The 15,668-nt window shown below is 42.8% G+C and overlaps 1 protein-coding gene across 1 annotated transcript in view; it reads right to left on the bottom strand.

The window, feature by feature from the left end:
* The window catches only part of LOC123022794 (parapinopsin-like), a 44,249-nt gene extending 28,907 nt beyond the window's left edge, over positions 1 to 15,342 (bottom strand). Inside the window, exons 1-3 of the mRNA XM_044428807.1 lie at positions 15,006 to 15,342; positions 9,282 to 9,607; positions 600 to 833 (exon numbers count right to left, since the gene is read on the bottom strand). Coding sequence (XP_044284742.1) covers positions 600 to 833; positions 9,282 to 9,607; positions 15,006 to 15,342 — 897 coding nt within the window. The remainder of the gene's footprint in view (positions 1 to 599; positions 834 to 9,281; positions 9,608 to 15,005) is intronic.
* Between the last annotated feature and the right edge of the window lie 326 nt (positions 15,343 to 15,668).

The raw sequence follows: 15,668 nt of genomic DNA, 5'->3' as shown, positions 1-15,668 counted from the left end.
GGTGGCGCTGCCACTGGGAAAACCCATTTAAGCACAGCTACCTGGCAAGATGCCACTGGCCAGAAGGGCCAGTAAGCCAGTGCAGTGCAGTGGATGGAATGTTGGACTGGGAACCTGGCAGATTCAAACTTCTAGTCCTCAGTGAACCATGACTCTCACTGGATGACTTTGGGCTGGGCACAGCTCTCAACCTACTTCACAGGGTTCTTGCTGTGAGCATAAGTATGCCAGCTACTTTGGGTTCCTTGGAAGAGGAAACATAGGATTATAAATGCAATATAATAATAATAATCCTTATATTAAACCCAAACTTGTTTATGTGAGTGAAGACAGTCAGTTGCACATATTAGTCCCGAATTGTTCAGCAATGACTTAGTTCCATGTTGTCAACACCAAAACCTTAAAAATGGGTCAGTAGCTAAGAGGCAACCAGTGTTATACTTTTAAGCCAGGTATAATACTCAATTATCCAAAAACAAACAAACAAAAAAAGTTGGCTGAAAAGACCAGGGTTAAGGTTTTCACATGTTGCTCCAAATTTCCAAAAGCCAGGAAATTAGAAGTGACAGTAGGAACAGCTAATTTCACTTAGTTCTCACCTGTTTATTCATAAGGATATAGATGATTGGATTGCAAACAGTGCTGCTCTTTGCCAGGATGGACGGGATGACACTTGCTACTGGAGACACTAAGCCTGGCCTACCAAATGTTGCCAGGAGTGCTATAACTCCATAGGGCATCCAGCAAATCAGATAACAGATGACGGTTGTGATCACCATGAAGAGTACATGGAATTCTCTTTTACGGGCAGAGGTCTTCCGGATTTTCCCAACCTGGTAGAAAGAAATCAAAATGATTTTTTAATCATTTACATTCAATAGTAGTTTAAAATCAAGCATTGCTTCCATGGGCCATTTATTGAAGAAAGTTGTCAACCAATATACAGACAAAAGATTAATCATTATAGTCATATGCTTTAAACAGAATTGCTAAGTGTCTAGACAATTGATCACTATGATTAATCAGTTAAGGAAAAATATGAAGTCTTTCGTATTTGTGCAAGTGGCACATGGTGTCAATAGGATGCAGGCCTCTTGTGCAAGACTGCAGCTTAAATTTCTGAAATTTGTCCCTGATGCTTTGCTATGAACTCCCCCAAAAAAGAAAGTCTAAAACTTGCATGTCCTCAAAAACCTGCCACCACTATTTCGGCCAAGCTGATACATCAGTTTCCTTCTCCCACCACGAGAACTGATGAAAAAAAAGTGTGATCTCTATTTCAGCATCCCTCTACAAGTGATTAACAAAAATACAGACAGGTCTTAAATTTTAAATTGTCCAAAGAGATGGGTAGAATATGGGTAGAAAAGATGGCCATATACAGTGTCAACAGATTCATCTAGTATGCCATGAATATCAAGGTAATTGTACTGTAAGTGCCCAGGTCCATCAAAATGACACACATTCCAGGAAACACAATCTGGGATATTGGAATCCTTCAGTAGATTACAGGATAGGGAAAGGTTAGGAGTCCGGATTCCAGAATGACTGGATGGCTCAAGGGCTGAAATTTCTGGGAGAGCTCATTTTTATCTGATCAATGCAGGTGTCAGGCCCCTGAAATGCTCTTGGGCAGAAGCTGAATCTGAGTGAGTAAAGTATGTGATTGAGTATTTGTGAACATGCAAGTTACATGTGAGTTGCAAATGTTCATGAATGCAGTCTGCGTGTACACATGTGCAGTCTCCACCGTCCCGGGAAATGCTGCTTGTGGCTCACAGGTTATGCTTCCCTCCTCTAGACTTTGGCTAGCCTCAGATATTGGGTGGTATAAAAATCAATGTATACCCAAATAAATTCATATTACAGTATGTAATACTGTATATAATACATAAACTATTTGCAACACATAATTTCTCACAGAGCTTTGAGAAGAGGGAAAGACATCTATATTCAATATTCCAAGGACCAAACATGTAATTCCTTGTATATGAACAATCAGTGAATTCCAATTACAAGTAAGCCCCTGAGCAACTTTTATAACCCTTATGGGAAGAACTCAGTGTTCCAGCACAAAAATAAATGGTCTAGCCTTTAAGCTCAAGGCAGCAAAAATAATAAAAATCTATTCACTTTTAAAGATGCCACAGGACTCATTCTTGAATAACATTTAATTGGTCTATCATTTTTGAAATAAGATTGCACATCTTCCCCATATTTTGGGTTTTGTACCACATAATCAGTGCACCATTTATAAGCTTTTAAAATATATTTTGTATGAAAAAGGACAGTCTTAAAAATTTGAAAAATGAAGAAAGCCAATGAATGAATCTCAGATTAAAAGAAATAACATTTTTCCATGTGTCTTTAAGGTAAATAAACTTGAGTTTTCATGACATAACCATCAGACAGATGAACGATGTTGGTCAATGCATATGTATTACTGTTTCAGTTACATATTTCAGCCTGACTTTACAGTGGCTGGTAAAAATACGTATTGATTATCAATATGCTTGTTGCATTTAGGAATGAGTGAGGAATCCTATGCGGGGGGGTGGGGGTGGGGTGGTAAATACCCAAAAGATTTTCACAATTCATCCCCCTACCTCCAACAGTCTGGCTTGGGCAGGCTCCAGCCTTGCATTATGTGCTATTGTATTTCAATGTATTTTATTGTGTTGTAAGCCACCCCGAGGCTTCGGCAAGGGGCGGCATAGAAATGTTATAATAATAATAATAATAATAATAATAATAATAATAATAATTATTATTATTATTATTATTATTATTATTATTTTGCAGTCACTGTGGTGCAAATCAAACCAACTCAGTTACTCTGCAATGGACCACAACTGGAACATATTTAACCCATAATGAAATCCGTGCAAATAAGTACCTACAAACCATGTGACTATCAGCTAATATGGGCAAACCACAAATGGCACAAATGACCATTTGACCGAATGAGAGCATCATCACATGAAATGACAACGTTTCCTTGGCAATTAACTGCTTGTCTGAAATCGTTTTTGCTCAGTTCCTGGATAGTTACAGCTACCAAGATGTAAAGAGAAACCCTATGGATTCTATAAGCAACTGTATTTGCAATGTAAAAAGGAGAAACGAAGCTAAGCTGGTACAAGTGCAGCAAAAAATTCTCCCTTGCGAAAAATTAATCCGAACATTCTGTGACCTTGAAGCCACTCTCTGCCTATTCGGTCCCTCATAACTGAAGTGCAGGCATAAATAACTGGGTCTGAGTGGAGTCAGGGGAAGAGGGGGTAGTTTCTGGAGCCACAAAGGCAAGCTGACCACGTGTGACTGGGGGGCAGAGGCTGGCCATGAGGGAAAGTGTCGCAGAAAACGTATGTGCACGCCTGGCAGGCCTCTCTAGAGAAGGAGTCCCCAGGAACTGTTGGGAACTTCTTAACCCATTAAACTCAGGACTCCAACACAGCGGCATCTGCCAGCCAAGAGGCAGCAAATTTAAGTCTCGCAAGAGGTGGGGGTGGGCAGAGAGACACTGGCCTTGGCTTCAGAGATCCAACGTACCACCCCCCAGGGCCCCTCTCCACTACACCTTTGATGTTATCTATGATGGCTGCATATTCTAAAACAAAGTTTCCCATGTAACCTTGAACATCTATCAAACATGATCATCAAAGCTGATTATCTGTATCATTTCCACGCCTCTATTTTCTGCCCACTCTGTGGCCATTGAGTATGTTTATTCCCCACTGGGCTCTTTGGGGGGTGTTTTCTTTTGCCCTGCCATCCAAGATAGATTTCTGAATGATGTTTCCTACTTCTGCAAACATTGGGGTTCTTTTTGCTTTGACTCTAAGCACCTGAGAATACCAGAATACACATAGCAACATAGGCAGCTGCCTTGGACAAGATAGACCTTGGGTCCATCCAGCCAGCCAGTCATCCATGATAAACATCAGGATCCAAAGACAGAAGAAATGTCCTGTCCTCAGTTCAACTGCTAAGCCACCTCCTGTAGGTGGACAAGTTCCAAGGTATACAACCAACTCTTAGAACAAGAACTTGCAAGAGTTCATTGCTAAGACACAATTCCCATTACAGCCATCCAGAAAATTTGCCCGAAGCAAAATAAAAACCCATGTACCCAACAAATAAACTAGATGCCTACCTCCTCAGGGAAGCACAAACTCCTCGAATGTCGCAGAGTTGAGGGTTCTGTCACAACACATTCATCCAGCCACCCCAAACTACTCTGAAGTTCTTTGTCAGTCTCCCAACTTCTAGCAAGGGGTGGTTGCGAAGTGAGCTCATGCCAGGCACTTCACATTTAGACCAATGCACTTCTGTCATCTTTCCTTTAATATCTAGATTCAACTTTTCCCTCTAAGGGAACCAAAGGCTTCCCAGAGGCACCTCAGCATATGACTCCAGCAAGGCATCCCGAGATTCTTTTTGACAGATGAAAAAACTACAAGTCTCCAAAGAACACAAGATGAGTAACGCAGGGAGAGCAGAAGCTGTTTCTAAGTCATGAGCATCCAGCTCAAGAAAGCTTGTAAAATCTGCAGTGGCAGATAGTATTATAATAGCTTTAGAAAATATGAATGAAATATTCCAGGCAAAAGCATGGTCAACATGAGATATCAATCAACAGCTTTTGCTTATTGTGGATATTGCAACTTTGAAATTATGCAAAAAGAATATTTCCATTTCATCGAAACACATGATTTTAATCTAACCATGTGTTTAGATTAAAAGACAAATACATAGGACATCAGGATGGTCAAAATTGCCAGGGTGAGGAGGTAGCTAATATCTTTGCTAACACTGATGAAGAATTGCCACTGTTTGTCCCTTAGGGTATTCTGATGTGGCAGAGCTATTAGGAAAGCCATGCTAATTTGCATCCTTCAGTAATTCCAGTGGGGGGTATCTTTGGCCAACTCATGCACGCTTCTATATCACTTTGCCACCATCTGAATACTCCAGGGTTGAGAACCTCATGCTTGAACAGGTCACTGAGAAGTTGTATATTGGATATGATGTGAGGCCTCAATGTTTAATGCTTGATCTATGACACCTATTCAACACTCTGAAGTTAGCAAATGGTGAACATGCATCATTGAACAGGCAGGAATAGAATCCTGAAGATCTGCTCAATCCTTGCTGAAGGAACAGAGCTTGATCAACAGCAGTGCTTAATTGGATTGCATCATAATCCATTTTATTTTCTGTGAGACAATTGTAGATACTGTACAGTAAAGGTTGCCACAAGATTCTTTCAAGTCGTTTTGTGCTGCGATGGATCACTATAGCTTCCCATCTGGAAGTCTACTTTTTTAATGTTTTAACTTGTGGAGGGTATTCAACCTGCTAAATACATCTGAACACACACACACAACTCCTTAGAGACTTCTGCTACCAACTATGTATCAGTGATGAACAGATGGTGTATAAATAACCCAAATTGCTCCTATATGGTCATATAAGGAGGGCCATTGTATGTACTCCAAACTTTTTTTAAAGAGCCATCATTATGTGCAAGAAAAGCTGAATTCTTTGTCTTATAAAACTTAGAAAATGGTTCTGCTTTGACTAATCACAGAAAAGCAAAAGTACCTATGGAGAAAATCAATACTAAATACAATTTCTACTACAAACTTTGGTAAGCTGTTTCTCTGAAATGTTCAGCAGGCTTTCCCTACTTTTGATTGAAGCTTAGCTTTACATTGGTAAGATCCAGAAAGACAGAGGAATAAAAGGGGGATCACTGTAAAATAGATGAGAAATGAAGGATGGGGCAATTTTCCCTAGCTGTTGTTCTTGAGTGACGCGTTCAAGTCCATAATCTTCCCATCTCAGACTCCAGCTCGAACAGGGTTGCTTTCTGAGCCAAGAGCAACAAAGAGCCTTGATCATTTCTGTGGGGACCTGCAGATCCACACCCTGGAGAACCTGACTGAGCTGTGAGCACTGCAGGAAGAAATGCAGGTGGTGCCTCTAGCGAACACACCACTGGCGCAACCATTCAGAGAAAGATGGAACGAGTGAAGGAAAAGCTGGTGAGTATGCAAGAGGCCCTCCAGTGCCAGCATCAGACATGTGCAATTCCCTAATTTTAACAGAGTTCTTACAGAATGTGAAGCTGGAAGAGATGCTTAGTCAGGGGAACCTGAAGCAGGCAGCATCTAACCAGCCTGTTTCTGAAGAGCCTTTGCATCTCTTCCTTGCATCAAGTGTTCAACCGCTGAGCCGTGAGGGCAGGAGCGAAACACTGAAGGAACTGCAAGAAGCAGTGCAGGTGCTGAATGATGTGGTGAAGAAACATGAGCAGGGCATGAATGCAGAGACTAAGTCAGAGGCCTGGGAGGGTTTTGTTCAAGCCTTGGGAGAAACATAATCTGGCCTAGGTTATCTCCCAGATGCAAACTCTGCAGGACAGGGCGGAAACATCTTCCAGGCAGAAAGAAGCTTTGCCATGGTGAAGAGTAAGCGTGATCTGCTGGAAGTGCAGGGCCTGGTGGTGTGGATGAAGAAGGTGGAGAGCTATATGTCTGTGCTGGAAGGGGATATGGAAGAGCTGGAGAGAGTAGCTACTTGGCTGAAGAAATACTATCTGGTTCAAATATCTGATGTACCCAGGGGGATTCTTGAAAGACTCGAGGCTTGGAAGGATCTGGAAAGGCTGGTGTTGGAAAATGAAGTCCACTGGCAGCAGGACATTCGTTTGAAGCAATTTTTTGAGATTATTTGGCCAGAGCATACCTGGGCACAGATGTTCTCAGAGAGTTTCAGTTCCCATGATCTGCCAGACTCATGAGTTGGAAGAGTTGGAAAATAATATAAAGACTACATCTAAGGAGTCTGTGGACCTGGCAGCAGCAGGATGGGAGCTGGTGGCTGAAGGGCACTAATTGAGTGAGTCGGTAAAGTAACGAATCGAGGAGCTACAGAGCATGCTGGCATGGATAAGGGCATTACGGTGAGTGCAGAGTTCCTAGAAGGATACTGGCCATGAGAAAAATGGCAGCGAGTTCCATAACAGCATCACAAACATGCTCAAGAACTGCCATACAAAAGTAACTCCTGAAACTGGCATACCCAAGAAAGATGGTATCCTGAGCTTCAATTTGTCTGAAAGGTGTCCCATCACTCTAGTCTCCTTCCAGAATGATCCAGCCACAAAGCAAGAGAGTGGTTTGGTCTCCACTGCAATCCAGTCTACCCTAGATGTTGTTTGAAAGCAGAAATAGGACTTGGAAGAATTGGAAAACCACATGGCCTTTGAGATGGGCATCCCCAAGAAGACTCTAGTCCTAGAACCCTCAGAGACTCCAGTGCTGTTGGTGCCACAGCCAGGCCCAAGCAGTCCAGGTGGTACCCTGAACTTGATCTTGAGTCTTGGGAAGAAAGAGCAGGGAGAGGTTCTATAGAGCTAAGTGGTAGCCTCCCCAGCAGAGGGACCAGCAGGCGGTGCACAAAGTGAGCATCCATTTGCAAGTGGAGGAGAAAGATGAATATAGAGATGGAGGGATATCCCAGGAGAGCTGTTACTGTGCAACTATAGGCACCTAAGCAGTAGCTACTCAGAGTTCCCTCTTCCAAACATCCCAGTACTAGGCAGGGCCCCACAGCCTTTCATCCCTTGCCCAAGATCAGCTCTGGCTGCTCCTTGGAGAGACTGACTAGAAAAGGCAAAGGGGAGATGCTGTTCCCCCTGTAAGGGAGCTTTGGACCCAAGCCAAATGATCTGCGGCCTGTGTCAGAGGAGAAGCCCTTTCCTGTGCTCCTCAAGGACCCCACTGCCTTAAAGAATGTGCATGATACCGTCAGGGTAATAATGATGGGGCAACAGGAATGGAGGCACTGAAGGCCAATCCAGGCTGGGGACAGCCAGCACACCTGTCCCAAGGATAAGGAAGACACGTGGCTTGAAGAGGCGAGCACCAATCCAAGCCGCAGCAGGCATTATGCTCACTTTGATGGGCAGAGCTCCAAGAGACAGGGTATGTCCAGCAATGGACCAGTTATCCCATATCAGCAGATAGGCTAGAAGTGGGACAGTCGTCTGCAGTATCTGAAACCTATATTGCACATGCCTTTTACCAGTATTCAGAAGACAAACCATTCCTCGTAATCTACTAAATGTAAGGTACTCAATCAATCAATCCTCCAATGACCAGCCAAAAATGCAAGGTACTAAATAGTCATTAAAAGCCTGCTAAAACTGAAACTGAGAACACTGATGCTCTGTTCGTGACAGCAGCTAAAAGAAACAGCCATGCTGGTTTCAGATTTACATATCCTTCTTCTGTGAAAGCATACCTTCTATTTCAGTTAATTTATATGACAATTAATATATAATTATAGTGACATCACTCATCCAGTGCAATGTAAATCTTTCTGCACAGTACAGTAGAAACTCCTACTATACTTTTAAGTGTAATAGTATGAGGAAACTGTAAGTACCGCATGACTTGATGCATTCAAAGTTGGCTGATATCAGTATGGAAAAACATCAACACCCAGAATGTTCACACCCAGCATTTTCAAAAAGTAGGTACTTGGTGGGTCACTCACTGCTTTAAAAGATACCAATTCTGAAAACTTATTAAGGTGCAAAAAGGACCATTTCTCTTTGTGGATTGTATCCATACATCCTATCATACAGTGCTATTTCTTACAGAAGTTAGGAGTATTAAATATACAGCTCGATTTCCTGCAGTTTACTCAGAAGACGTAAACCCAGGGAATGGTCTTCCAGGATCAGAAACTCCCAGGAAACAATTTGAAAACAATTCTGGTATCTGGAGGACAACAGGATACAAATACAATAAACAAATAATGTAGGGGTAGGGAACCTGTTGCACTCCAACTTCCATCAGCCCCAACCAGCATGGCAAAGAGTCAGAAATCATTAAAATGGTGGAAAGACCACTGGTTCTCCACCTCCGAAATAAAAGCAGAGGTCACTGTGTGGGACAGCGTTTGCACCACGATGTATACAGGATCGACGCATTAGAATAAGCTTCCCTAGTCTAATTCCTGCAGGTGTTTTAGACTAAACCACCCAGAATTCCTGGCCACTGGCTATGCCAAATGGGCATGGAATTGCAAAGCAACTAGAAGGTACCAATTAGGAAAGGTTGCCTTAGGATGGACGTGAGGAATGCTGACCTCTTTAAAGGGCTGCCATGGTTCACTTTAATGCATGCATTAACAGGGGGCGGGATCCGAAATGCAGCCCTTCCTGCTGATTGCATAGATAGCTGATCAGCTTGCCATGTGCTTACCTGCTTGACAGCATAAAAAAGGCGTGCATAGCAGTAGGTCATGACCGTCACTGGAATGGCTAAGCAGAATATGAAGAGGCAGATGATGTAGGAAACCGACTTGGGTGATTCGGAGGTCCACTGGACAGAGCAGCTGGTGCCTGAGCCCTCAAGCCCATAGCCGCTCCAGCCAATGAGAGGTGGTACTGTCCAAATCAGAGAGTAGAGCCAGGATCCACCAACCCCTAGCAGAGCCTTCTGGTAGTCAGAGCCATGCTTTTTTGCAAGGGTCAGGGTGCTGTAGCGCTCATAAGACAGGATGGCCAGTGAGATCAGAGACACAATTCCTGCAAAAAAGCAATCACACTGGGAATCAATCTATTTCACATAGCAAAAGGGACAAAAGCAAAATACCATTTTCTGCATAATTAGAATGTCAGAGAAGGTGCTCTTTGTCAATCTTTGCAGGAGTCAAGTTGGGTGGTATTCAGTTCTTCTTTTGAGTGATGAGCTTTAAAGTGTTTAGCCATCTGAGAAGTATACGAAGCCGATCCTAGAAACACACAGGATGCATCTGAATGGAAATGCATTCTCTTTGGGATGAGTAAAGAGAGTTGCACTTTTATTAATTCATGACTACTTGAAAACAATCATCTAGTCTTTCATTATGACCAAAGGCAAAATCCCTTATAAATAAGTAAAAGAAGGAAAAGATTGTACTCCACTGTCATACCAATGTTTGGTAATGATGCAGGGATAAATGCTGAAGCACAGATATTCCTCTTGACACTTCTCCATGGCTACACCCCAAAGAATGCCCCAGGATCTGAGCAGCTTATTGATCCATTTCAGCAAACCAGTTTTAATCTGCAGCAGGAGCAGGTCTTTTGTCAAGCAAAGAGGTTGCACTTTCCCGCTTAAGTACAAGCCACCCCAGAAGGTTTCCTTATAGCAGGGACCAATGTATTATTGTCAGGAAAATTCATTTCCTCCCAGGTACGGTCAGAGGAAACAGGGAATTCTACAGGGAAGAGTGGCAAATGACTGGTGTCCCCGTGAGCTTTGGCTCCATCTTCTCTTGATGCTTAGCCTTGCCCTTACGTATCAAGGTATCTGCAGCTCCATTGCCTAGTAGCTTGCCAGTGAAAAAGCTGTAAGGTGCACAAGCAACCTAGCAGGCACTTCCTGCTGCTCCACTTCCTTCTCATCGCCATTTCTGGTCTGCCTGCCTCCTCTAGGCACAAGAGAAAGGACGGGTGCTGAGCAGGTGAAAGCTGGAAGGTGATGCCAGGGAGCTCTTGGTGGCAAGAGTGATTCTGGCAGGTGTCTGAGCATGCCAGCCCTAGTGTGCCCTGAGTTTTTGGAAAAATAGCACCATAGCTCCGCATCCTTCATAGGCCTGCATCTCCTTCCCTGAGAGCTGAGTGATGCCAAGGTGGAAAACAACCTCCAAGCAGAGAATGCTGACTGAATTTGCATGTAGTAACAAGAAGCTGAAGTTAAAGCCCTCTGCAGGCATTGGATAATGAGCCCATGGAGGGTCATCTGAGAATGAGCCAGCCAGCTCCATCGCTTTGACACAGACACACTTGCCAGTAATGCATGACCCTGGCACAATGCATGGGGTCGCTTCCCCAAGGACAAATAAATCTGCGTTTCAGATTGTGTATGTGTGTGTGTGTTGGGGGTGGGGGTGGGGGCTAAATAGTAGAAGAGGGTTATAGTATACTAGGAATCCAGTTATGAATACACTAAATTTGAATAGGTACTAAAAACTAACATTAGCATTTCTACCCCAATAAGTAAAAAAATAAAGCAAAGCCCGTGGTAGATTATAGGGGAAAGATGTCTTTTAATGGCAGACATGCAAGATGCAACTGACAGTGAGCGGCATTTGCTATGGATTATTGTGTAATTGTGGTGCCCGTGAATCAATAAATGCTCATTGATTGACTCACAAATCATTTAATGGTGCTCCAGTTTCAAAGATATTTCCAACTTACCTCCAGTTGTTCCATCTGATATTTAAGAACATACAACTGTAAACAAAAAAGGCCCAGTCTTCTGTGTTAAAAGAAAAGAAAATCAAAGGAATCAATTTTTCTAAACAGGTCGTGATGGATTAAGAGCCCAGTCCTTTTAAAGAATAAAAATTATGGTAGTGCTTCAAAGGTCAGTTAATTTATGGATTCTTTCTTGAAAAGTAGCAATACTGTGCTATGTTGGCAAAATGCCTTGAAATACTCATGAATGGATGGATGGATGGATGAATTTGTATGCCACTCGCCAGTTCAGATGGTGTTGATCCTGGAACATTCTGTATGAAAGTATGGGTCTACTAAGCATCCAAGGCATCTTTCCCTAGCCTGCCTAAGGCTACCTAGTGAGATCATGGTAGAGTCAAACCAGGGACTTTAGTTTAGTCTTTTTAACACCACTGTTTCGGCAATAATTGACTCATTTTATGGATGTGATTTATTTATATGCATGATTTAAAAACAAAGAAAAGCATTTGGTACCCAGCTTTTCCAAGATTTGCTCAAGGCATCTCATAATGACAAAACAAATCAATATTGACAAAAGTCATTAAAAACCAGCACCCTTATTCGAGGATGATTCTGGTTCCTTTCCTCCCAGCAGCCAGAGTTCTCAAAAAATAAAAATCGAGAGAAAAATGGGGGAATTAGCTTCAGAGGCAACATTTCCTCTGAGGCCAATTCTCCTCCGCCTTCAATGTCATCCTTTAAACTCTGAAAGACATCCTTACAGCTCAAGGATACAGGGCTGGAAGCAGCCCAGAGCATCAGGGCTGACTTCCTTGCATCACGATCCTTTACTTTGGAGACAAAGCAAAGACTGGAACCCAGAGGTCCATCTAGTTCAGTATTGCTCATACCAACCGGCAACATCTCCCCTAGCACTACCTGGAGACGCCAGAAAAGGGACCACCTGCCCAGTCCTGAACAATGGCCCTTCCTTTTTTTTCTGGTGGTGGGGCGGGGGGCGGGGGTCCTTCATGGGATAAGAATTGGAAGATGCCTGCTACTGCATTCAGGTCCTTCCTTGCACTCAGGTCTCTGGCTGAAGGGAAGAAAACAATGGGCAGCTCCATCACTTTAGGTCCTAGCCTGGTCCAGCAGATAACTTGGGCTGCACTGTGCTACTGTTCCTTATAACATGAGGGATCCATCACAGAGCAGGGAGATGTTTGCAGGAAATACCTCAGCAAAATAACTCATCATAACTTCAGACCCACCGAAAGTTTTCTTGGGACCATGGTGTAATGATGTGCGCTTGCATTTTGCCTTGTGTTGCATGGGGGCATTTATCCTGGTGTTACACTGGTAACCACATGGGGCTGTAACAGGAGCCAGGCATGTTGGGTCAGTGATAATGCTATGCTACATTTTCAAAGTGGCAGTGTAAAAATCTTTGAGCAAACTCCACCAGTTACTGTCTTCATCTGTCTTAAATAATGGTATCCTTTTCTTGTCAATAAGAAAAAGTCCCAACCATAAACTGCCATTTAGATTAGAATGACTGGAAGCACATAGGTAAGGAAGAATGCCAAAGGCAGTCACTTTGCAAGTCTGAAAATCTAATCTAGTTGAGGGATAAAAGTTTGTTCCTTGCCTTTTTAATGCCCACTATAGTACACAATTTACACGTTCTCTTAATTTCAGGAAAGTACAAAAATGTACCCCACACACTTTTTCCAAGGAAAAAGGAGTTTTCACAACTTTGCCAGGTAGGTGGCAAAATTCTGGGTTCTTTGAAAAGTGGGTTAGAGTGGCAAATTCAGTTTTGGACTGGGACTTACCCAGACCCTTGAGTGCTGGTGTGCTTCTGAGAATGTAATGTGCAATATGAGGGATGCCTCAGTAGAAACAGTATTACAAAAGGCCTTTTCAAAAATTCAGTATTTTTGACATACTGGCTGTTGTTGATTGCAAAATCTATCATCACAACTATGTTTCAAATATTGTACCTGTCATTTAATTACTTAGAACCACCTTTTCTTTTAGACACTGCTGCTTTGCTTTTGAAAAATGTGGACTTTAAACCATTTTGCTGGTTGTTATTCTGCTATGGTATGTGTTAGTAATACTGTTAATTTTATTGTTAATTCTGCCATTTTATGGTATGTTTATGTTCAGTTAAATTTGAGTGTTGACTGTGTTTTGATATTTTGACCCCAATCATAGTCTGAATGTACCTTCAATAAATTAAATATAAATGTATTATTACTTCACTGTTGAGTCTCGTATGAAGTCTCGTATGAGGCGAGACTGAGGGAACTGGGTCTCTTCAGCCTGGAGAAGAGGAGACTCAGAGGGGATCTGTTGGCGACAGACAGGTATGTGAGGGGATGTCACACGGAGATGGGTAGAGACCTGTTCTCCCCTGCAGAGGAAGGCAGGATGCGCTCCAACGGAGCAAAGCTCAGGGAGCCAAGGTTCCATTTGGATGCCAGGAAGCACTTCCTGACAGTCAGGACCCCGAGGGTGTGGAATGGGCTTCCACAAGAGGTCGTTGAGGCCCCATCGGTGAGGGTGTTCAAACATAGGCTGGACATGCCCATGGTGGGCATGTCGTGAGGGGAGCCGGCTGGAGCCGGGGGTCAGATTAGATGGCCCAGGAGACCCCTTCTGACTGACTCTGTTTCTATATGCCAGGTTCAGCAGCCTGGATTAAGGAAGCCCCATTGAAATCTTGACTTCCAAGTAAAGATACACAGGATTCTGCTTTAAATCTGCCAACTCTCTGCGAAGCCTTAACCAGCTTTCTAATGATCACATGTTCCATGTTATATATGAAATGGCTGCAAATGGTATCAGCTATTTACTTCAGTGTGTAACACACCAGAATTGGTGAAATAACTGTTCCATGTTTCTCAACAAGATAATGTCTTCTGAACTGAATTAAATTCTACATGAATTTCATTAGAAGTCATCACAAATCAAAATCATCAACATAGACTTTGCTTGTATTTATCCATGAGCAAACCCCAAAATATTTTGATTAATTCTTTGAATATTCACAGCACTTAATTAGGCTCAATCAAGCCTATTATGAAGCCCTGGAGGGTTGTAACAGGATTGATTCGGGGTGCTATTCATGATCAGGAGAGGATCAACATATTGATCTGACAGCAAAGGAATATGACTGAATACAGTTTTGCAGATGCCTATGACTTCCACTGCCATTTGATACATCATGCTGGATATGAAACGGTACGTCTTTGCACTTTGCATCTCAATAAGCCAATCCAGAGCCTGTTTTGCTGTGTTACAGTCCCTAAAACCAACTTAATGTTTGGAAGTAACTTAGCTAACTTAGGTTGATTTGTGCCACTAGATTGTGACTGTGTAAGATTGTGACAGAAATAGAGCTGGGCAGGTTGAAGGCAAATCCTTAATCCTTTATTTACCCACAGCTTCTCTCCTACAACCCACCACCTCAGGTGCTTTCCCTTTTGCAGAAAAACAGGGCACTCCAGGAGGGGAAACAGAATTTTCCAGACCCCAGCCTTCTGTGGAATACATAGTTCATCCCCACAGTGATGCTCAGGACAATTATTCCTAATAAAGATATGTGTTCAGAGCATATGCGAGGGAGGAGAGCAAATCAAACTATAAATACCTAACTACCTGGGAGAATATTGTAATGAATAATACTCTATAACGCGTCTTCTCAGATAAGTACTGCCAAAAACAAATCCAATTTGAATGTTTGGATTCTTACCAAAACAAGAATTGACAAAGCCATACCACCTGCAGCCGTGCTCCCCTCCAATCCATCTGCCGTAGATGTTGGATATGAAGCTGAATGTGGTACCAGAGATGCAAACCAGCATGTCACTAGCGCTGATGTTCAGCAGCAGCATGTTCACAGGGTTGCGCAGAGTTTTGAACTTGCAAAAGAGAATGAGGACTATCAGGTTATTCAGGAACCCAAAGACTAATATGAGTCCAAGAAAAACGGCCACAACAGTGTGTCCTGTTCTAGAAAGCCCCATTCTTGGCTCATCTGTAGATGTGCTCAGGTTGAATGTTGAGTTTGCATTCATTCCAGACATCATAGCAAGCAAGATTTTTTTTTAAACGTATTTCCAGATATACCCTCTTCTGAAGATCACTATCTTCCCATCACCAGATCTGGGGGTTGGAGGGTTAGTAAGCCAATCATGGCATTACTGAGCGATTAATACCAGTTTGTGCTGTGTGTGGCAAAAGCATGCTGCATTGCGTTTCCTGTCCCTGCAACCTAGAATCTGTACTGAATCCTAGTAATCTGAAGACCAACTTAATTAAAACACGAATCATTTTGCCAGGTTCTGGACAGACAAAAAGCATTTTTTCCCCAGTACTGAAGAGCAGAACTTGCTACTTTTTTTGCTCCCGTCTG

This window comes from Varanus komodoensis, unplaced genomic scaffold (assembly GCF_004798865.1).
Source record: "Varanus komodoensis strain SLA01 unplaced genomic scaffold, ASM479886v1 scaffold2, whole genome shotgun sequence".
NCBI classification, from domain to species: Eukaryota; Metazoa; Chordata; class Lepidosauria; order Squamata; family Varanidae; genus Varanus; species Varanus komodoensis.
Note: the sequence above shows the minus strand (reverse complement) of the source record. Positions and strands in the feature narration are given on the sequence as shown.